We start from the raw sequence: 25,393 nt of genomic DNA on the forward strand, positions 1-25,393 counted from the left end.
GCCAACATTTATCCCAAAAAATCTAGATAAATCTAGTTTTGGGGTGTAGGGAGTATCAGAGTAACAAAGTTAAGCGCCGGGGGTGTTTGTGGCATTAGTAACTGTAAGCTACCATGGACTGGGTTTCAGGCGGCAGCGGTGATGAGATACTAAATGAAAGATGACGACCAGGAGACTGTACCAAAAAGATGAGGACCTGGGGGGAGCATGGTGGAATTACAGGAGTTTTCCAGGAGAAATAACAAAACAGGAGGGTGGCGGGAGATTGGTGTGAAATTCAGGAGACTCCCAGGAAAAACAGGAGTTGGCAGGTATGGAAAGAAACTCATAACGGTTTGGAACCATTAATAGTGAGTACATTTTTATTTAAACCGTCCTTTTAATTGACCTGATCAGCTTAAGAAAACAAAAACAAAAGCATGATCTATAATCAGGCTTCCACATTTTATTATATTGTCAGTTCAAATAGGCTTTAATCAAAATCTGGTGTCGCACATCTTGGCATGATAAATAGAAGAACACAAAGCAGCTATCTACTGTGCTCCAGATGATGATTATGTACATCTATGCAAGAAAAAAAAGTCTATGAAATTACAAAACAAACAAAACATTAAAATGGATGTTTACTGCTGAAGAAGCCGCAGGGGGAACAGCCATGATCATGATGTTTTTCCCATTAAAAAAAAAAACAATTGTGGATTTATCAGTGAGTGATGGCTAATACCATAGTAAGGTAAACACCAGGAACAACCATCTATTTACCATTTTGCAGCTTCAAACATTTGCATGCTGTTTTGCCACTCACACTCACACACACACAAAAGAATATGCTTTATGTGTATTATTATTAGCAATATGAAAGCGCTTGTTTTGAGCTTTGCCATTTGACACACATAACCAATCACATGGCACATGTGCTAATGTACATCTTCGGTTAATCGTAACCCTCTTTAAAGCTGTTCAAACATCGGCCAGTTTGTGTGTTCCTCTATAATTGTAAATATACCTTTTTTAAGTGTCACATTTAGCACCGTGGTCAATCAGACTTAATATTCCTCAGGACCAAAGCCATTCGGGGAGGAGAAACAACCAGCAAAATAAATAAAACAGAAGAAAAAGAAGTGTTATAAAGCACAAACCATCAATTCTGAAACGAAAAGCTTTGGAAGTGTGATTTGATCCACTTTTTTTCTCTCTTTGTTACTTTAATATCCCTTTTTTTTTTTGAGTGTTTGGGGTGTGAATATATTAGATATCAACCCTCCCCCCTCCAAAAACCATATAGCTCTGCAAGTCTGAAAGTGAAACCCCCTCCAGCGTGGTATATTCAACAAAAAGCGTGGCTTGTGATAGGATAAACAAAAAAATGGAGACAATATTTAATATAAGAGCGCAAGCTTCTACGAGAGAATCTCTGTGCTTCTCACCACACGCTTAAGTTATTAAACACAGAGAGTCTATTCTTCACACGAGGCACATGTTTACAAGATGCTGAGAGCTAGAGTCCAACGCAAGGATGTAGTCGAGGCATAATTTAAACATTTCAGATGAGCATAATGTTGCATACATAGTCTATTTCTAGGCATTTCCCCTCTCCCGATCTAGTTCATCTAACATTCATGTCGTCCAAAGAGAGGTTATATTGCCGTTTCACCTTCCTCCTCCTCCTCATTTCAGACTATAAGAAACAAGCTCCTATGATTCAGCAGGCATCGAGGTCCAAGAATAAAGTCTTTCATGTCACGCTTCAAACTAAAATTCTCTTTATTTATTATTAATATTCTTTTTTCTGTTTTTCTTTTTGGCTCTTGATAAAGACGCATGTGTCAAAGAAAAAATAAAATAAAGCTAAAAACAAAGGGCCAGTTTGTGAGCCTTTAATAGTCACTAAAGTAGCCAGGGATGTGCGTCAATGCATTGATGATTTCATATGTAGTTTTTTGTTTCAGTGCCAGTCCTCAAAAAAAAGAAAAAAAAAAAGACTAAAAGAAATTCAGTTGGTGTCCATGTGGTCGTCCGGAGTCTCCGGAGCTCCTCCTAGTGAAGCGGACGGGGGGGATTTGGACGGCGTGTCTGCATCTCTGCGTTGGTAAAAGAGCACGTAGGCTGCTTTAGTCTGTGGAAAATAACAAAAACTATTATCAGAGTCTGTGTGTCATACATTTTATACTATACATTTTCACCATACAGAAATTTATTCATTTTTTTCTTTTTATTTTTACAAGACGTGGCCATATAAAAAGGGGAACATATTTCGTTTTGGATTATATATATATATATATATATATATATTAGAGTTTTCGTATATATAGAATACAAAAGTTTTTTTATACCTAGAGGTACACCATATATGCATTAATCCAAAACGAAATATGTTCCCCTTTTTATATGAATATGTACACCTCTGGATGAAAACTATAAATTTGGACTGTTTTTGAACTACCATGAAGTCAAAGGAATTAAATTAAATCCATTGAAATGACACCGTTAACTCTCAGATTATACTTGAAAATTAAAAAAAAAATGATATAGATTCATAGATAGATGGAATGATAGATAAATATAAAGATAGTTAGAAAGAACAAACAATAGAAAGATGGAAAGACCGGTAGATACAATGATATACATAGAACAATAAATAGAACGATAGATAAATATAAAGATAAATAGATAGAATGCTAAAGAAATAAATACAACAATTAATAGAAAGATGGAAAGAACGGTAGATACAATGATATACATAGAATAATAAATAGAACGATAGATAAATATAAAGATAAATAGATAAAGAATTAAATACAACAATTAATAGAAAGATAAATTGATAAAAAGAACTTTCTAGACAGATAGAACGAAAATTAGAAAGAAAAAGATAGAATGAACAATAGAACGAACAGTATAAAAAAACGATAGAAAGAACAAACATTAGAAACAACAAACAATAGAACAAACGAACAATAGAAAGAACGAACAATAGAAATACAACAGAAACAGAAAGAACTAATGATAGAACAAACAACAGACAGGCAGGCAGACAGACAGAAAGATAGAACAAATAATAGAAAGACAGAATAATAGATAGAACAATAGAAATGATAACAAACAACAGAAAGAACAAACGATAGAATGAACGATAGAACTATAGAACGATAGCTAGAACAGCAGATAGTGCTGATAGAAATGATAGAAAGATAGAATAATAAATAGAACGATTAAACAATAGAAAGATAGAAACAGAGATATATATAAATGGAACAATAGAAAGAATGGAAGATACATAAAAATATGAAGTAACTTCATAAAACTAATTATTTTTGACCCAAAATGCGCAAGTGCCATTTTATTTTTTGAGTGCATCATGGGGGTTCCAGAGTCTCACCACAATCTGATCCTCAGTAGCAGCAGACACACTGCTGTCATCAAAGTAATACCATTTCCCATCCACCTTGTTCTTGCCGTAAGCTGTGTCTGCAGGAGGAATCAGAATGCATTGCTTAACTTTTGCAATCAAAAACAAACCAAGTTATCATTTCCAGGCAACAATACGATGACAAAGATGTAAATGATCAACTCTTTGTTAGCAGTTCTAAGGAAATCTATCAAACATGAGATATCTGGTTGGGTTCCAAAAGAGGTGATAAAGAGCAAATTAAGGTGTAACCAGTTCTGCATTAAGATTGCAAAAGGAAGAACAGATAAGGATTATAAAATAAAGTGAGACACAAAGACATGAAAGTGACTTACAGTGGCCTCCGCCCATTCCTCCATAATGGTTGGAAACAGCAATGAGGTCGTAGATGTATGGGTCAGCTTTGGGGTCACACACAAACTCTGACATGTTTAAGTCCCTGCGTGAGAAAGTTCACATTCGGTTACAAACGTCACTTGTGTTTTTCTTTTAGTTTTATCTTTTATTATCCGCCGCATTAGGGCAGAACAATGTATTGTTTGAGCATCGATATCACAATGTGTTTATAAGCAATAATCACATTGCAGGATTACATTATTTATTAACGATTAAGAAATAAAGATATTAATAAATAACTTTTTTTTATTATTTATACAATAATGACCATGTTATTTTACATTTCTTTGTTCAATTTGTGTACTTGAATACAGTTTGACTTCTCAGAAAACGCTTTTTATTAATTTATTCATTTTTCTTTTGCTTAGTCCCTAATTTATCAGGGGTCTCCACAGCGGAATGAACTGCCAACTATTCCGACATGTCTTAAACCCCTATACCCTTCCAGCCACAACCCAGTACTGGGAAACACCCACACATACTCACTTTCACACACACACTAATCCACAACAGCCAATTTTGTTTACCCAATTAACTTATAGCGCATGTCTTTGGACTGTGGGGGAAACCTGACCTCCTGGAGGAAGCCCACGCAAACATGGAGAGAACATGCAAACTCCCCACAGAAACGCCAACTGGCCCAGCTGAGACTCGAACCAGTGACGACCTTGCTGTGATGCAACAGTGCTACCCACTGAGCCATCATTCCACCTTATTTATTTTTGCTTGTAATTTATTATAGTTTATGCAGATGCAAGACGACTTGATCGAGGCAGTAGATACTGTAGAAGCTATAACAATACATGAAAAAAATACTATAGTAAATACTTTTGTGTTTGGAAGAATACTATAGATATTTACTCAAAATAAACTGTTGTAGTAATTATATTATTGCTGTGGTACGACACAACTGTAGTAATAAAATTATTCAATAGGTTTAATTTTCTACACTATAATTATATACCATCACAATGCAGCAGAATTTACACTAACATTACAGTATTTATTAGTTTATCAGTTTAATATGCTACAGTATTTGGTAGCATTCATTAATAAAGAGTTCTACACATTATGCACATTACTATGTGGTTCAAAAGCATGTTTATTATAAATTACTATAGTTTTCCCCTATGCAGATATCTTCCAGACATCGCGAAATAACAGATGAAAGCATACAAAAGCGTGGACACATGAGCCCTTTTCACACAGTGATACCGACCGGAACAACTTTACTTTTTACCTTATTTTCAAAAAGGGCCTGTTCACACATGATCTCTTTCCAGAAAATTGACAGTAATTTTAAAGATTAGGTGTGAAAGTGGCTATAGACTACATTATAATTTATTTTTGTAAGGGGGGAAAGTGCTCCACAAAAATAACCGACTAGTTTTGTTGCAAGGGTAGCATTTTTTTTGTTCTGTCAGTATCTGATTTTTATATAACACATGAACATATTTATACACATAGCTAGGCCTGTATTTAATCTTTATTGGTGCTGTCAAATGAATTATCACATTAAAAAACTGTTTGTACGCATGGATTTATTGAAGAAATGTTTATTACATGCCGCCTTTTCTTCTGTTTTTCAGCCAGTTTCTTTAACTTTCCCCATTTTTTCTCATTTTAGTCGATTTAAACAATTAGAAACAACATAAAACAGAAACTTTTTGATGTAATGATAGCAATTCCTATGTAGAAGAATCACTTTCTTCCATCTGAATTGAGCATCAATGACATCACATGAACAACCTTTTTTTTTTTTTGCATATCACTTATTGCAATGTCAGATGTTTCCAATATTGTGCAGCCCAAAAATAAAGCTATTTTTAAAACACGGACTACTAACAGTAAACATGGCTCATGATGGAAAAACATTGACCACATTACATTTTTTATCAGTACATCCAAGCACTAGACTGCAGATCTGTTTACGTAACTCATTTACCACAATGAACAATAGACGGGTTTGTCCATCCAGACAAGCATGACGCACTTTCCAAGAAACTGACACCTGATGCAACACACCTGACGTCTGTGAACTATCCCCTGCTTCCTGCTCATTAAGGTAATCAAAAGAAAATTCAATGGCCAAGTGAGATGAAGGCCAAATGCTGAAGGCAAGTAACAGCCAGAAAAAAAGCTCCCCTAAATTTGTAGTGTGTCATCTGAAGTGTGTAATGAATTTCATGTGATGAATTCTGTTACTAAGAGGACTTCTCCTTTAAATATTTTTAACAGGGATTTGATGTTATGGTCTAGAGCAGGCGTGACCAACCCTGTTCCTGGAGATCAACCTTTCTGCAGATTTCAGTTGCAACTCATATCAAACACACCTGCCTGTAATTATCAAGTGCTGTTCAGGTCCTAATTAATTGGTTCAGGTGTGTTTGATCTACTCTCTTTCAAGTTATTCCAAACCTTTATGAGTTTCTTTTTTTGATGCTGAACACAAAAGAAGATATACTGAAGAAAGCTGAAAACCTGTAACCATTGACTTCCATAGTAGGAAAAACAAATACAATGAAAAATGATGCAAACCTGTAACCATTTACTTCCAAAGTATCTTTCTTTGTGTTCAACAGAAGAAAAAAAACTCAAAGGTTTGAAACAAGTAAAGGAGCGAGTAAATGTATTTTGGGTGAACTACTCCTTTAAGATGATAAGTCAGACATATAAGAGAAAGTTTATGTTCAATTTTCCTTTTACTTTGTTGTTTAGTCCTACATGATGATGTAGATGGTTTTGTGCTAATTTTATTTTATTTGTTGTTGGGGTGGGTTTTGTTTTCTTTGTTTGAAATGGAATATTGTTATGAAGCTTGATTTGTAAGTTGATTTTTTGCAGAATTTGTTTAAAAGTCTAAATTAAGTGTCAGATTTTGTATGCAACAAATGACAGTCGCATTATAACAAAAAGAATGTACTTGTGAATAAACTACAGATGTACTACAAACAAACATGGCGCCATCTGGTGGAAAACGAGCAGAAGCCCTTCGCACAAAGATGGCACAGAATCAGGTGTCTTAGGGCCTGACACATCAAACCAACTGTTGCATTGGAGCTAAAAAGTGCTTGAACACACTGCGAAGAACACACCACTGCCAACTAGCAGGTACAGTCTGTGCTTGTGTGAGAAAACGACAGCCTATGTTGGCAAGTATCAAAAGACTATACTTCTCATTCCAATAAGGATATTTAAACTAGGACTGTATGTCCACAAACTGTTAACAAAACAGCGCTTTCTTCATTAGAGATGAAAGAGACTAGAATAAAGAGATGAATAAATTATTATGGATAAATTTACGCATGAAAATCCTCAGGTTAAAAAGACACAACATTAGAACAGCCTTCTGTCTGTGCATTCTCGACTGCTTTGCTCACTTTCAGTTTTAATCATCAAGCACTGACCCATTTACTAAACTGACTCAACATCCAATCAGAGTTCTCCCTCTCTCACTGATGGTGCCAACATGCTCAGACGGTCAAAGATCCTGGTGTTTTACTGCCACAAAATGAAATGAAAAACTTGCCTATAATTTCACTCTCCTTGAAGTCATCTAGGTGTTTTTGGGTTTATTCTTTCAAATGAACTAAATCAAGCTGAATTATATCCTGCATTAATCCTGTTAACATATATGCTGGCTTTTCTATGCTATAGCAGTGAATGGTGTGAGTTTTGAAGTTCCAAAAATTGCATCCACTCATCAAAAAAGTAATCCGTATGACTCAAGTGGGCTACTAAAGTGAAGTAATGGACTTTTGTAAGAAAAGAGACATTGTTTTTGCTTCCACTTAAACTACTTTTAAGTAGGGCTACACAATTAAATCGAAAAAAGATCACGATCTCGATTTGACCTCCCACACGAACTTTATGATTCAGCCAATTACATTTTTAAGTTCGAGAGAGGCATAAAGGTGATCACACAAGTCTTCACATTGATTTACATGCATTGCTCAGCAACATGGACACCTCCAAATGGCATTAAAAGTGTCACATACTGTTTTAATAAGGTAAATTCACCCAAAAATTTAATTGCTGTCTTAAATGTAATGATGTGTTCGCAGCCGCAAAATGACAAGAGCTGACGCACTGTTTGTTTACTACTGACAGGATGCGAGCTTGCCCACAAATGATGTACACTATAGTGAACAGAACCTGCATAGGCTGTGAATAACAGGTAATAAAGTTGTAAATAACATTCAGTTTGTTGCCAAGTGACTGTTTGGGAGCCACGCAGGAAGTATGATTTGCATGTATATTTTTGTTTTTCCTCAAAGTGATGGCAGCCATGACATGAGCGTACTCTGTAATGAAAGTGAAACTGAAAGCGCAAACATCATTTACATGATCATATCGCATTTTAGAGTTATGATTACAACAAGCATTTGATAAGTTTATTTCATAGCGAACACAAAGTGTGGTGCATGAGAATAAATGTTCAAGTGTCAGTAGAACTACTCTGGCCTGAATAATGTTGATAATATACAAGTATAATTAATTTTACCCAGAATCATGCAGCCCTACTTTTATGCCTAAGTCTTAACTAAGTTGTAACTTGACTCTCTCATAAATAGATGTACGGCTATTGAGGGAAGAGTGAAAAACTAATAATTATGTTAAAAGAAAATGGTTTATTTACGATTATATTGATTCATTTAGCAGACTTAAAAATGAGGACACAAGAAGCACTTTAAAAATCACCAGAGCAGCAATATATAGATGCCATGACAAATCAGTTTAACAGTTTTTAGTTTGGTTTTGTCCTGTTCTATTGGAGTCTTTGAAGGAAAGTGTCTTGTGCATACAGAGAGGAACAGCTTTATAAGAGCTTAAATCTATAAAGTTTTATATTTCTTATAAAAACCCCTTGTGTCATTTCATTAACCCACTAGAAAAATAACCACTATGTTATTTAGTTATTTATTTTTAATGGATGAATGTGTTATTTGGAGCTTAAAAACCTCAGGCATCATTCACAGCCACAAAATAGTTATAGAGCAAGGATAACATATAGTAATATATAGTTTAATATAACTCAGATTGTGTTCTTCAGATTAAGAAACACATCTATATCTAGTATAAGATAAACAATTTTTGGGTGAATTATTCCTTTAAAAAGGACAAATTCAACATTTTCCAGGAAACTATTACATGCTTTATGACATTAAGCTAGTTTAAATAAACATGATTAATAGTTTTTAAAATATACAGACACGCATAATTCTAGATCTATATAAAATACATGGTATAAAATAATAATAATAATAATAGTAGATGTGTTCTGCAAAAGATGTACCTAATTGGAAAGTCCACAACAGTGTCGAGCTTGTCTCTCCAGCAGCGGTTGTAGGAGAAGCGCTTCAGATGCACAACCAGAATGCGTGGAAGAGACCACAGATCAAACTTCTTTGTGGCCTGCTGGTGTTTCTTACACGTGGGGCAGTACCTGAAGAGGTGTACATCAAACAAACCCACCATTAAAACAGCACTAAATGTTGCAATGCTTTACTAAAACATTTGACCTTGAAAACATGAGTATTAACGGTAACATGCAATAATTTGAACATCCTCCTCACCATGGATCATGCTCTCCTAAAGTCTCCATTGTAGTAAAAAGCTCAATGCATTCCCGTAAAGCTACTGTAGTCTTCTTCTTTTGAGCATGTAGCATACTCTCATGTTTGTCGTAGGCCTGAGAAGAGACTTTACATTAATGCCTAATGGCTGAAATGAAAGACAGACTCTGACAGACACATTGGCATATGAACTAACATGAGGAAAGAATTAACACTTGTGCAGTAAAGACACGTTCAACTGATCGAAAGTCACAACATTTGCTACACAAGATCTTGTACTAAAATATATATACACATTTAAAGAAAAATTAAGCAACATAACTTTAACATTGATGACAATAAGAAATGTTTGAGCACCAAATCAACATATAAGGAAGACTGAAGTAATGGCAGCTTTATCCATCACAGAAATAATCTACATTAAAAATTTCTAAATAATGAACATTACCTCAGCTTCCTGATCATCATAGCACAATCTCTTTGTATCTGAGTCCCAATCGATGGCTACTGTTGAGTGAGCTGTAGAAAGAAATTTCCATTCATTATTAATTGAAGTTCTTAATGCAAGAAATCTGGATTCATATTTTTACTATAATAAAATCAAATGGTTGTAGTCACTTGTTAGCTTTAGTAGATTGCCATCAAATGGAAGAGAACTGATGTTGGCTGTGCCGTAGGAGTTGACCATACTGAAAGAAAAGAGTTTTGGCCGAGAATTAAATGATTTTCCTCCGCTACTGTTTGGCCCATTCTCTGGTTCAGAATCCTCCTCTCCGTCTACAGTGTCTGAGTGGCTGTTCTCTGGTTCTGGACTCTCCTGGTGGTCCATAGCTTCCTCATCACCTAAAACATACAAAACTAAAAAATTAGATGCGTCACAGTCTTCAGAGGTCAACACAGCGGAATGAATCGCCAACTATACCAGCATATATTTTAGGCAGCGGATGCCCTTCCAGCGGGCAAATACATTTTTCAAAATTTAAACTTGAGCATCTTAAACTTCCTACTTGAAGTAAACACAAATTAAAATGACATGTGGAGCATTTCTTTTTGTGTCTTATTACTAAAGAACATGACATACATAATTTTACAGCATTTTGTGACAGGATTCACACAGCAGTGGTCAACAGTTTCACGTTTCAGGTCAACGTTTTGAGCAGGAATTTATATCTGCCTTTGTCCATTTTTACATATAGCAGGACAAATAATTTACTGCATTAGAAACTTTCCTAAAATTAAAAATATAACACCCAAAATGTTATGGTACCATAATGAAGACAAACTGAATGTTTAGATGTGAATTTCTTGATGGACTGTCGAATGTGTTGGGACGTAATGTTATGTTCCACATACTACAACGGGAACGTCAAGGGGTATTTTTCATGAGTTACTTTTAGAATATTCCTATGTAAACACCATAATCTTGTCTTAAAATTAGTATAGTCTCATTTAAAATAATTTAAAGTAGTGGTTCATCCAAAATCTAATAATTCACTCACTATTTACTCAAGCAGTTCTAAAACTTTACAAGGTTTCTTTCTTCTGTTGAACACTAAAGATAGTATTTTAAAGAAAGCTGAATATCCGTAAACGTTTGCTTTAAGTCAATAGTTCCAGAGGTTCCAGATATCTTAAAAAAAATATCTTGTGTTTAATTAAAGTGAAACTCAAAAAGTTTGAAACAAGAGTGAGTAAATGATTTTTGGGTGAACTATCCTTTGAAATAATTAGATTAATGATGGCTATTTGTGAATGACAGAATTTTGGAGTTTTATAAATAAGTTTCAGTGTCCTACCATCGCAAACTCCATTAGGGCCGTTGCAGGCTCCAGAATGGTTGCTGCCATTGGATCCAGCGCTGCAGGAAGCTCCATCTGAAATTGGGCTGCTGCAGCCACTCAGGCCTGTGCCGTGACTGGACACTGAAGCGAGGCATTCTGGTGATTGGCTGCTGCTAGAAGATGTGGCTGAAGCAGATGCTCTACTCTCTGTAATTGTACCCTGTGAACGTTTAACATATCGCCTAAAAGAAAGAAAAAAAAAAAAAAAAAAGAAAGAAAAAAACCTGGTTCAATTGGCAGGATTAGAATAACACTATAAAACAGTGGTTCTCAAACTTTTAAACCAGCGACCCCCAATGTAAGATCGTCAAGAACTCGCAACCCACAACTACCAAAGCATATCCAAACAATAAAAACTACTTTTTTTTTAAGCTGTTCACAATATTTTAACTATATTTACTATACATTACAGGGCTCGGAATTAACATTTTTCATTGGTAGCTCTGGTGCTCCCTTTTTCAATTTAGGAGCACCAGCCAAAATTTAGTGGCACCCACCAATTATCGCTATGTTACTACAAGTTTTTATAAAAAGATTTATTGTATTTGAAATAAACACTAATCAAAACAAGCAAAAAAAATATATATGCATGCGTGAAGAAAATATGTCTCAACGAAATCTCGTTATCACAAGAAAATACATTTTTATAACATAACTGAGTGACCAAAAGATATCACGGACAAACCGCTCACCGGCCCTGCACGCACTGTTTGACATGAATGAATCTGTTAACGTTAACTGTGTTCTCACGGGTGGTGTCTGATATTGCACAGATGCTTTTGACATATACCTTCTTATTTGCATACATCATTTTAATAGCAATACCGCTCTTTTCATGAGCTGCAATATTAGTTTAATCTTAGTCTGTGCAAGCCATTTTGCGACGGTGTATGTGGTGTTAAATTTTACATATAGCTGCCACTTGCACGGCTGTTAGAATCTGGAGATTAAATGAAGGATTAAACAGAACCTCTCGTGCTTAAAATGTGTAGATGTGGCAAACAGTTACCTGAAAATTCCGTCCCACAGTCTTAAAAGTGAATGCTTTAGTTATTTTCATAGCGGACTTGAAGCCAAATGGAAGTCTTTTATCCACTCTTCGAAAAGTGTAGATGGTGGATTAACATTCACAACATGATCAGTAATCAGAGGTGCCTTTATTTGTAGCTTTAGCTGGTTTCTAAAACAAAATCTGTCAGTGTTGTTTTCATTCTCTCATCTTCAGTGCTTCACATTTTCACGGTTGTAGCTCCTGTCATCTGAAGGCAGGAAGCGTTGACAGTGATTGACAGCTGATTTTAACCGATTCGTTCGCGTTCAGTTCTAGAGCAGTGGGCCAATAAGAAGAGCGCGAAGGCGGGGCAAGCATTGAGGGCTTTGTTTACTGCAGCAAGTTGACATGACAACAGTTTTAAACTCTTCCTGAGTGCTGCATTTCAAGTACAAAGATGCATTCTGCCTGAATGTGTCCTAAATACTTTATGAATTTATCAGTAATATCTTTTTTTAAAAATCTGACAATATTAGCTTTCACTTGAAATACTGAATAAATATATTATAATCACTGAAAATTACACAACTTTTAAATCACTCTCGCGACCCCTTGAAATTATACTGCGACCGGCGCCGGGGTCGCAACCCCCAGTTTGAGAACCACTGATATAAAAGACAAATAAAGCACAATACTAACCCAATCCTCTCCAGCACACGCTCATAGAGGGTATCCACAGTGAGGTTGAGGCGCGGGACGGTGATGAGAAGAGGTTGGCCGAAGAGCATTGTGGCCGAAGAGCCTCCGCTGTGTTTGGCATGCCTCTCTCTGAAGTACACTGGCAGATTCATCCTCTCGCTGTCTTCTTCTAATACCTCGTAACTAAAATCACAAAGACAGAGACCATTCAATTAAGACATACACTCTGTTGAATGCTTTAGTGTTTAAAAACAACTCATTTCGCCTAAAGTACACTAAGTTTTTTTGTCTTTTTTTTAAGGCTGGGGAAATGGCCCAAGCTTTGCCATCACAAGAGGAGAACAAACATTAGGACTGTAATAATGTAATGTGTTTATTTATTTATTGCCATGTCAGCAACCAAGGCTATTTTCATGGCAAGAACATTTCAATATTAAATAAACAATTAAGAACAACAAACAAATGTATACACAACTTAAATAAGATGTTTAGTGTTAATATATGATAAGAATTTTAAAATCTTTTCTGGTGTCACTTTGTTAAAAATGTCTTTAAGAGAGTTCATTTCATAAAAAAGTCTTCTAGAATCATTAAAAGCAGGACAGTCCAGTAAAATGTGTTTTACAGTAAGGTGAGTTTTGCAGCAGAAACATTGAGTGGGGTCTTCACCTTTGAGCAAAAAAACATGGGTTAATCTTGTATGCCCAATACGACATCTGGTAAAAATAACTTGATCAAATCTAGTCTTAAAATGTCTTAAAATTCTGTTTGAGATTTCAGGTTGGATTTCATGCAATTTATTATTTTCCAATGCATCCCACTCCTCTTGCCACATATTTAAAATGTAAATTTTGATAAAAGGTCTCATCTCTGATGGAGGAATTTGGCATTTTTTCACAACTTGCTTCAAAGGATCTTTAGCAGCTGCATCAGCTCGCTCATTTCCTGAAAGCCCGACATGTCCTGGAATCCAGCAAAAATTATGTACATTAGAACTGTATAGTAATCAGAACTTATTGTATGACTTACACAAATATGTCATCTTTCTCCATAATCTGATTGAGACCATCATCCCGTTTGTAGATTTTGTGAAATCTGTGATTGTAAACATCCGCCACAACCATCTAGGAGACACAAAGCAAAGGCACTAAAATCTCAATGTATGTTCAAACAACAGCAACTGAAAATGGCTGATGAGTTTGGTCTAAAAATCACTCACATGGATCAACAAAAACTTAAGCAAAAAAATAAATAAAACACTGCACTGTGCATGCCATACCAGTATAAAAATATTACATCGTTCTCTTCCAAATAGGATTCCTTATTTGTTTAAATGCTTTTTTCCCCCAAATAAAACACAAAAATAATATACATAAAATGTATATATTCACAGCACTCTTTTTCCATTGAATACAAGAATACACCTAGAGCTGTCAAACTCAAAACACACACACACACATAAATACATCTGACTTTAATACAGTATGAGGCCATATTTATTTATTTTCTTTTAGCAAATTCTCTCTTAATTTTCATGAGAAGATAGTCAAGTACAAATTCTGAAAGCTGCAAAAAAAAAAAAAAAAAAAAAAAGGTTTTACGTTTTCTGAAGGAACTCCAGATAGCTTGGCCAAAGCGCTGCACAGGTCTGCCACAGCACCCATTTTGGGAACCACAACACGAAACTAGAAGATAAATAAGGATCTATTAGCCCAAATCCTGAACTAAAACATGTCCCTTAGTGTTTTCAGGAAATGGTGTCTTACTTGCATGGCTCTGAACTGCGGGTCAGTGCGGACGAGGTACACCTCCATAGTGCGATCCTTTTTCATGGGAAGGGGCAGTGTGAGGTAGCAGAAGGGGTCAAAGGTAACGGAAACTTTGGAGCATTCAGGGCAGACCAGGGTAGATTTAAACAAGCCATGGAAAATGTCTACGATTATGGAATCATTCCGCAACCGGTGATTTGCCCATGCTTCCTTGGCTACAATCTACACACAGATGAAACAAGTTGAGCAACATTCTGTGGTTTAAAACTTAATGATCAGAGGTTTAAAGTGTATAATAAACACTTTTGGAACAGTGCTACAGTAGTGATAGCTTTTGTCAGGTTGTTTAGCTACTCGTGGCGTCATGATTTACACTCAATAATGTAACTTTTACCTCATCAGGTCGTCCCTCGGCATCTCTCAGGGCCAGGTAAGGCTTCTTCTTGACACGGTTAAGGTCTTCATGTAAGCCGTCCAACAGAAAGGCCAGCAGCTCCTGAGAGTCTTGTTGCTGGTACCCTGAGAACTGCGGGGCAAACCGACCCACCTGGGTCTGAACAAAGTGAGAAGATGCATTTCAGCATCCATACAAAATGAAGGCATGTGCTGAAAACATTAGGTAACTTCCATAGTGACTTCTTACTCACTTTAAAAGTGCGTGGAGCCACATAACTGCTCCGACTAAGCCACATCTGCTTGACCAGATCCGCATAGGCCTCCGCAATCTCTCCTCTCATCCCTAATGGATTTTCCCGGTTGATCTCAGCTTCATATCGATCCTCCAAGAAATATTCCGTCAGAGGGGGGGTGTTGCTCAGGCACTGAATTGGCGAGTCAATTAGAAGGAGGACATTAGTGTAAAAATCATGGAATCAGAGTTTGGTTGGCTAGTATGATCCAGTTAATTAACTGCAAGAGCTACACCAAGTGGGCCATGAAAATGCTGTATACTTTTGACTACCTGTTTGAATGAACATCTTTGTATACCTGGAGGGCAGAGTTCATAAAGCAGGTGTTGCCCAAGTTGCTCAGACCACAGAGGCCAGGCTGAGCAGCAGATTCTCTGTAACTGTAGGACGAGCTGTACGAGTTGTAACTTCCCAATCTGCAAAATGTATGGCGAGTTAGTAAAAACATTTACCATCAAAGGGCTTTTATTATGCACTTTTCTGGTCACACAGACTAATGTCAAGACATCAAATAACATACTCATCTGTTAAACTTCAACTATCAAAACAAAAACACAAGAGCAAATACAGATGGTTATGTCCGTTAACGTAAACCGATTACAGGGACGATTGCATTTGTATCCAGTAGTAGTTTTTACAGCGTATCGTATTCTGCGTCCTGATTGGCTGTAGACCGTTGTCAATCAATCTTCACCCTGCCTCCTGTACAGTACAGAATGCGTTCAGCTTGCAAAAATAACATAAATCTTTGATTGCTTGCAGTTCGAGTTCCTACAAGAATGCCAAAGAGTGTTATAATTGTCCGCAGCAAGACCATCAGGGGGAGAAAAAAAAAAAAAAGTGGGTGGGGGGAGGGATGGGGGTCTCACACCAGATGCACTATGCCATACATTTTAGAATTGTAAACATAGGTTTATATCAGGGTATGCACACCGGCACCGCAAGTCAGCAGCTGTCTGCAGTGCCCAGCTACGACTCAGGACACTTTTCATATTTCTGCCACGCCACAGAGCGCCATCTGAATAATTTCATTTTAAATATCATGTGAATGTGCGTGTCCTGCGCGTGTTACTTCCAACTGTCATGTGCACAGCGCATCCGGTGTGTTTTAGTTATGTTGATCAGTGACTGCAGGAAAAAGAACATTACGCTGGATGCCAACATTATTCGCACAAAAGTGAAGCTTTATTAACCTTTTTACTGACAGCGATGAATGTTTGCATCAGACAACAGGTTGATCTTTGGCTTCATTCTACTGGCCTTATTTTTCAACAATGGTTTGAACTTTAAGTGTTTAAACAAGAGAGAAAAGTGTGAAAATGTTAATACCAGTCCAAGAAGAGTGTATAAAGTGTGTAGTGAGGGGTTTTAAAACCTTAAAACATCTATAATATTTGTAAAAAAAAATAAAATAAAGCTACTTTGTGGATTTCACCTATTGCAGGGGTATTTTAGAAAGTTACTCCCGCAAATAACAAGAGACCACTGCATTAGTATATTGTATTTAACAGTATATTAGATCTCTCAACAGCATTTATTGGACATGAAGACATGCTGTTGACACAAATTAACCAGCAGTCACTAACTTTTTTTATTTAGGTATATTGTGAGTGACATGTATACTACGGAAGAAAACTCAAAAATATAGGTGCTTATTGATAGACAATAACATAGACTGCGCTTTGTAAATTTGCAGAAATCTTTCCTCCTCATGCGTTTTGTACTAAATGTTGAAAGAGTAAAAAGTCAAGTAATATAATCCCTTTAAAACATTTTAGACCTATTTAGACAACCAAAACTGGTCAACTAAATGCTGAACATAGGGAGCCTGACCTTGAACTGAAACCCTGTTTCAGTTCCCTCTTTGGGCAAGTTTAAAAAGGAACTAAATTAGTTTATCAGTGGAGTAATTTAATATTGTTTTATGTGATTGAATGCATAAGCTGACCTGTTACCAGAAGTACTGTTGTTCAGCATGTAGCCAGAGTTGCTATTGCTATCTCCATTGGTAATTGTGGAGGATATGGTGGCAGATGAGTTTGAAGAAGGCTTTGGGGAGGTTGTATAATTCCGAGAAGTTGAAGTGCTGGACCTAGGCATAAATCAAATAACTTATGTTACAGGCAGAAAAAAAACAATAATTTAAAAGAAAGCTGGAAAAAATGGCTCAAGCTTAAAAGGGAATGAAATTCAGGTCTTGTATGCTTAACAAAAGAAATGAAGTGCATGGACATACTTTGAATGGCAGCTCTGTCTGGGCCATGTGCCATCCTCATTCTTCTTTTCTATAACAAGCACCTGAAGAGTAGGATGAGAGTAAGTATGTGAGCTTATAGAACCTGTCTTATAAACCAATCATAACAGAAAAGGTAGTGTAATGGTTTACCTGGCCCTGAAAAAGCCCTGCGTCCTGTACGGTGCTGTCAAGCTTGTTAAGTTGTTCATAGGTGTTACTCATATATTTATTCCAAAGACGAGTTTCCTTTTCAGATGGGATTTCAAATAAAGACCTCATTTCCTTTTCAATAGTATCTAGAGAAAATAATTAAAGGGAAAAAACTGTTGCATAAGTGGCACAATTTATTACAGCAATTTTGAGTTTCAACTCAAAGGCAAAACACATGAAGTTGTTGTGCTTGTATTAAGTAAACTGAATGAACAGTCCTCATTCATTGATCTCGGGGTTGTTTGTCAGTGGTAATGGATGCAAATCAATGATAAAAACTATTATTGAGTGAAGAGAAAAACTTTATTTAATGAAAGGCTTATTATGGAAGCGGCATACCTATAGTGTCTGCTTTGCTGAAATGGCGAGTGACAACTTTGTCCATGTTGTCATTTTCACACAGGTTCAACTCAAGCAAATACACTTCAACCTTACAGTGTTTAACAAACATCCCATGTTCAACAACCTGGAAACACATAAAAAAAAATACTGAGCTGTATTATGAAAAAAACAGACTTTTAAATCATTTCACATAACTTAGCATCAAAACACAATATATCTGACCAAAATTTGTAATTATGTCAACACTGAAGTCAGTGATACTCTATGAGCCCTAAACCTTCTATTGTAATCACACAACAACAAATGAGAAAAGAATGCCAACCTTTCTGATGATGGGTTTCTGACTTCCCAGAGAGCCATACCAACTGACCAGCTTATTCCAGGCCTCAGTAGGCACTAAAACATAGTCTAACTCATCTATAAGATGTTCTTTCAGTGACTGGGACTTGCGGTCTATGACACAGAAGCAAAACAAAAAGAGGAAAATCATAATCATAACACACATAAGAAGCCTTTTAACAATAGATTATACATAATCCAACAGAAATACCCATTATATGCTAATTTTTTTTGTGGGAAGTGGGAAGTCAATAGGGGATTGAGCTTTCAAGCTTACAAAAAGGTGAAAAGCATTAACAACAAAAAAAAAATGCTAATAATTTACCACCTAAAATATGCATTTTGCCACATCTGCCAACAAAGTCAGAACATATGGCCATAAAAATTTAAGCTTTTATATTTATCACATTATAATTAAATTCAGTGCTTCCCATAGGTTTGAAATATACTTGCGGTGGTAGCCGGTTTGAAATGCACCTTTTACCCACAGTATATAAATGGTCATCTACATGCGACAAACCAAAAAAATAACATGATTTTTAACTATATTTTTAATTATTATGACACTGTTATACACCTTTTCTTTTCAATGGGTTAAAGTTATTTGAAAAAAAGGCTGTTGACAAATGAAATCAACTATTTATCTCACCTTTATGCTATATAGGATCATAAAAGACAGGTAAAGGATGCCCTCTCTCTTTCTAAGGTTGCTTTATTAGCATGACATTTACACTCTCAGAAATAAAAGGTACGAGAGCTGTCACAGGAGTAGTACCTTTTTAAAAAGTTACACATTTGTACCTAAAGGGTCCATATTAATACCTCAGGGATAGGTACCTAAAAAGTACAATTGCATCTCTTAAATGTTTTAGGTGCTAATATATACTTTTGAGGTTCCAATATAGATCCTTTAAGTTCAAATGTGCACCTTTTGAAAAGGTACCACCCCAGGGACAGCTCTTGTACCTTTATTTCAGAGAGTGTAGTACAGTATTGCCAAAGCATTTTAGATATGTATAAAGTATGTAATATATTACCATTATTAAATCAAAATATACAGCAAATGAGACATAAATAACAAAGGAATAAACAGACATTACTGCAAAAAACTATAATAATTACTTTAATAAAAGTTGATTAGCTATTTCTAATAGTGTACAAATATTTCACAGCCAGTAGATTTTGTTCTTTCTGAGTATATAGTAAAGTTTATCTGCATAGTTTATTAAATGATTAATTATTAAATGTTTCTCTCGCGGCTGTGCGTGCAGTCAGCTGCGAAAAGGTAATCCAAAAACACATCCAAAAACACATACAAAAACGGCAACTTTAGAAAACGAAAGTAAACCCAAATCCTGGACATTTTAGGAGATTCAGAAACTACAGTCAGATGCATTTTGGCGCAAAAGGCACATCTCTGTGGGTCTGCAGAGCACGTGAGATTGTCAGTGTGAGTGTTGACGGTTACCATGCACAAAGAACCAGCAGTAGGTAACGTGCAGAGCGAGAGAAGATTTTCCATTGGTTAATCGATCACGAATGTTTGGCTTTCTTAGATGGATACAAAAAAAAAAGTGTAAAAGGATGATAATAATAGTAATATTCATGCGTCACCACCAAATATACTTGGGTGGCTGTTAATATACCTGGGCGGCCCACCCAAGTAAAGTCTATGTGTGGGATGCACTGAAATAATAATATACTTGATAATGCAACATTTTCTCACATTTGGTGCTCATTGAGTTAATTGTAGGCTCTGATTTCAGGTCACAATAATTTTGTTAACTATTAACTAAACTTTTAATTAATAACATTAGTTATTCTGAGATAATCTTCCTCTCCAGTGAGCTGTCAATGCTGATAATCTGGTGGACTATCAATGAGTGTGTCAATTTAACTAAAGGATCAGTTCAATTGGACTCACGAGCTAAACATTACTAAAATGTATAAACTTTAATACCGTATGTCACAAAAGTGAGTACACCCCTCACATTTCTGCAAATATTTATTAAGGACAACACTGCAGAAATAACGCTGATATGATGAAAAGTAGTCAGTGTAAAGTTCGTTTAGCAGTGTAAATTTATTGTCCCTTCAAAATAACTAAACATACAGCCAATATTAGCTGAACACCTGGCTACAAAAGTGAGTACACCCCTAAGAAAAAAATTGAAATGTTAATATTTTGTGTGGCCACCATCATTTTCCAGCACGGCTTTAATTCTCCTGGGCATAGAGTTGAGCTTCACAGGTTGCCACTGGAATTCTCTTCCACTCCTCCATCACAACATCATGGAGGTGGTGGAAATTTGACACCTTGTGTTCCTCCACCTTCTTTTTCAGGATGCCCCAGAGGCGTTCTATGGGATTAAGGTCTGGAGACATGCTTGGCCAGTCCATCACCTTTTCCCTGAGCCTCTTTAGCAAGCCAGTGGTCATCTTGGAGGTGTGTTTAGGGTCATTATCATGCTGGAACACCGCTTTGAAGTCCAGTTTCAGAAGGGAGGGCAGAAAGCTCTGCTTTAGTATGTCACAGTACATGTTAGAATTCATGTTTCCCTTAATGAAATGTACCTCCCCACATCATGACACTCCCACCACCATGTTTAACGGTAGGCAAGACACACTTGTCTTTGTACTCTTCACCTGGTTGCCGCCACATACGCTTGACATCATCTGAACCAAAAAGGTTTATCTTGGTCTCATCAGACCACAGGAAATGGTTCCAGTAATCCTGGTCCTTAGTTTGCATGTCTGCAGCAAATTGTTTACGAGCTTTATTGTGCATCGTCTTTAGAAGAGGCCTCCTTCTAGGATGACAACCATGCAGACCCATTTGATGCAGTGTGCGGCGTATGGTCTGAGCACTGACAGGCTGACCTCCCATCCCCTCAATCTCTGTAACAATGCTGGATCACTAATCCATCTGTTTTTCAATCACAATCTTTGGATGTGATGCTGAGAACATGCACTCAGCTTCTTTGGCCGACCATGGCGAGGCCTGTTCTGAGAAGAACCTGTCCCCTCAAAGCGCTGGATGGTCTCGGCCACTGTGCTGCAACATAGTTTCAGAGTGTTGGCTATCTTCTTATAGCCTTGGCCATCTTTATGCAATGCAAGAATTTGTTTTTTCAGGTCTTCTGAGAGTTGTTTGCCATGACGTGCCATGTTGAACTTTCAGTGGCCAGGTTGAGAGTGGAAGAGCTTTTATACCAAATTTAACTCGCCTGCTATCTGGTGACACCTGAGACAGTGTAACACTAACAAGTCACAACACAGAGGAAGGAAAATGACTAATTGTGCTCAATTTGGGTAAAGTCTAGATCAGATATGCGGCCGCCCCAAAGTGCGATATGTACATTAATAAAACAGCATTTTTAATGACTCTATATAACAATAATTAATATTTTTATAGTACTGTGACGGTTGGGTTTATGGTTGGGGTGGGGGTAGGCATTAAAAAAAATAAACATTTTTGAGTAATTTAATATATAACATAAATAATACTCGGTACAACAACTGTTTTTACGTTACTGTGACGGTGGGTTTAGGGTTGGGATGGGGGTAAATGTTAATAAAATACAATAAATGGGAAATTTTATAAATAATAGAAATAATTCTCATTAACTTCCGGCTGCAAATGTATCTGATCTAGCAACAACCCTCAATTTGTACATTTTCTCTTCGGGGTGTACTCACTTTTGTTGCCAGGGGTTCAGCTATTATTGGCTGTATTTTTAGTTATTTTGAAGGGACAATACATTTACACTGCTAAACGAACTTTACACTGACTACTTTTCATTGTGTCAAAGAGTTATTTCTGCAGTGCTGTCCTATGAAAAGTTATTAAAAAATATTTGCAGAAATGTGAGGGGTGTACTCATTTTTGTGACATACTGTAAATAAATATTACAAAAAACTTTTCTTTCTATATACTGGTGGCAAAACATGCCCTTTTTCTTTACAACATCCATCTGTAAGAATGTGGCAAAAAAACACTCAACATTCACTACCTGAAAAGAGGCCAGAGTTGTCAATGGGTCCCGGGTAGAGATTGTGCTCTCCAACATTGTACAAATCCCAGCTGTCAAAGCCAACATATTTCTTCCACTGTTTGAACCACCGGCTGTCAATCAAATACCTAAACAAATGAAACAATAGGTGGACACCAGTGAAGAGTCAGAGGGAACAGTGTTTCGCTCCTAAATTATGAGAGTTAAACAGTCTGCTAAGCATGTTTCTATTTAGTTACATTACACACCTACCAATTTAGAACAGTCAATAAGGATGCCTTTCTTAATCTCATCTAAAGTAGGAACTTGTTCCACTACATAATCTTGTTAGCACTTGATTCCCTCTGCCAAGAGACAGACATTGCACTTTGATAAAATGTCAAAAATGTAAATTAACTGACTGGAAAACCAAAAGTGAAAATTCAGTCATTGTTGGCACAACTTGTTTACATCCATTTTAGTGAAATAAAACGCATTTGAATGTAGCAGAAGCTGTCATTTTGCATGAACTATTCCATGAATTCAAAATGGTGATTTGTACAAGCATAAAACTGAACTAAAAACTTCTTAAGTTGAGTAAATGCGTCACTACTTTACTTCTCAGATTGTTTTCTCAAATAAAACTCACACGGAGAGCAAAAAAAAATATATTACAAATATTTACAGGATAATTTATTTACTTTTCTGACCTCCAATCTACATAAATTCAATATATACATATATGTATGTGCATGTTTTATCAGTACCATAAACTCTTCTGCTGCCTAACAACATTTCGAGTGACTGGGTGTTATCCAGTGGCCATGACAAAGCACTGCCTGCAATACTTGTTTATGTAGCTTACACTCCTCTCTACAACTTCAAAAGGAAGAGTATGACCTTTATTTTAATCTAGTTTGTCAGTCCCCCTAAATAAGTTTGACGTCTGACAGAAAATACCACTTAACCCGTCAACGAAACGCAAACTAGTCTGGCTAACTAGCCTCGGCTAATGAAGTGCCTTACATGCCTGACGCTACTTTGCCATGTAACGTTAGCTTATCAGAAAACTGATAACCGACAACGGGGTGCTTGAGTTTATTTACCAACCCTTCAGCTACTAGCGTAGCTAAAACAACTTATTTTGGCATTAAAGAGACATTCACGGTAAAAATACTACGATGATTGGGGAGAAATTGGAAGCTAATGTTGGTTAACCTGTGCTAACTAGCTACAAGACATCATCGTTTTCTAACCAACATAAATTGTGATAAATGCTAATAATATAAAACCGCACACTGTTCTTCCATACCGCCTGGATAGTAATGTGGACTTTGTAGTTTCTGGGTGTTAGCGGAACATGTGGCTGTCCACAGCCGGAGAAGTGAAGGGATTTCCGGCAGCCGGTGTCTCCGTTGGTAGGCCTGAGCTGATGCCGACAAGCGTGCCATGACTACGGCTTTATTTAAAAAAAACTCTTACCACTCGTCTCCCTTTCGAAGTAGCGTTTTTAGCAGTGTCCCGATACTCTGCTTTTGACTCTCGGTGGACGGTACTGGCGTCTGAGTGATCACCGGCTTCTCGTCAGGGTCCGAAGCGTTACCCGACTCGGGTCCGCCTCCCTCCGCCATCGTGCAGCGAGTGAACCCGCAGTGACCGCGAGCGCGCTGCTGAAGTATACCGGGGACGCGCAGCGCCAAAGGGAGCGCGCATACTGGAGCTACTGCCGAGTTCGACTAGCCGCTACATGCAATCTGGGAGCGGCTGATAAATGAAACAAACTGAGCCATCTGGTACGGCGGTAAATAAACCGTTTTTTATTAACAGAAACATATCTAGTATAGTTTAGATTAATATTATTACACGTTTTGCCTTTTAACTGTAATTTAGGCCTATACTTAGGACTATATTCATGTAGTTGTTACTGTCCATTTATTGCCCATTTACTTGTTTGAATATGACCAGAAATTTATTTTCAGCTTATAGACCATTTCAATGTGGTCATGTCACTCGCCCATAAACATGAACATCCTGATTTGTTATCAAACTATTTCATAACTGTAACAAAAGGCAATTCAATCATAACTAATTGTTAAAACAGCTGTCACAACATTGTTTATCAATGTGTGGCTCATTTTGGATTCTCTGAAGCTGTAGAAATTAAAAAATGTAAAACAGGAAATAAGTTGGGTCCATAGCTTTGGTTTACACAATGGTCTATACATTTTCAGACATCCTGAAAACGTGTGAAGTTTAACCTTAAGTTTAACCTATTGATATGAAATGCTCACCAAAAATTTTTTTTTTTACAATTTGTAAAAAAAAAAAAGTTTCAAATTTGAGATTGATTCCTCAAAATTCATAAAACTGTTACTTCCATTATTTTTCATAGCAAATCTGCACAACTGTGACTTTCTTTCATTCATTTTCTTTTCAGCTTAGTCCCTTTATTAATCTGGGGTCGCCACAGCGGATGCCCTTTTAGCCGCAACCCATCACGGGGAAACACATACACACTTATTCACACACACACATACGCTACGGACAATTTAGCCTACCCAATTCACCTGTACCACATGTCTTTGGACAGTGGGGGAAACCGGAGCACCCGGAGAAAACCCACGCGAACGCAAGGAGAACATGCAAAGTCCACACAGAAACGCCAACTGACCCAGCCGAGGCTCAAACCAGCGACCTTCTTGCTGTGAGGCGACAGCACTACCTACTGCGCCACTGTGTTGCCCCCATGACTTTCTTTCATGATACATTTTTTGACTCATTTGACTATTTATACCATTCCAGAGTTTGAAAAAATAAAACAAAATGTTCATGATGAACAGTAGTTTGGTGTCCATATCATGACACCTCACTTTATTCCTTTCAGGTAGCTACTAAAACAATTAA

General features: G+C 36.7%; 1 protein-coding gene across 1 annotated transcript; it reads right to left on the reverse strand.

Moving 5' to 3' along the window:
* Positions 1-425: 425 nt before the first annotated feature.
* usp4 (ubiquitin specific peptidase 4 (proto-oncogene)) lies at positions 426-24,158 on the reverse strand. Its single transcript, XM_056460348.1, has 22 exons — positions 23,972-24,158; positions 22,511-22,638; positions 18,481-18,611; positions 18,156-18,282; positions 17,757-17,902; positions 17,607-17,668; positions 17,319-17,462; positions 15,669-15,786; positions 15,329-15,502; positions 15,076-15,234; positions 14,679-14,903; positions 14,514-14,597; positions 13,942-14,036; positions 12,913-13,095; positions 11,178-11,404; positions 10,000-10,224; positions 9,830-9,900; positions 9,382-9,497; positions 9,102-9,251; positions 3,745-3,848; positions 3,380-3,468; positions 426-2,116 (listed from the first exon to the last, which is right to left on the reverse strand). Exons 1-22 carry the CDS (start codon positions 24,118-24,120, stop codon positions 1,994-1,996), a joined length of 3,030 nt encoding a protein of 1,009 aa, XP_056316323.1. The 5' UTR covers positions 24,121-24,158; the 3' UTR covers positions 426-1,993.
* Positions 24,159-25,393: the final 1,235 nt, after the last annotated feature.

This window comes from Danio aesculapii, chromosome 6, assembly GCF_903798145.1.
Source record: "Danio aesculapii chromosome 6, fDanAes4.1, whole genome shotgun sequence".
In the NCBI taxonomy this organism is placed as follows: domain Eukaryota; kingdom Metazoa; phylum Chordata; class Actinopteri; order Cypriniformes; family Danionidae; genus Danio; species Danio aesculapii.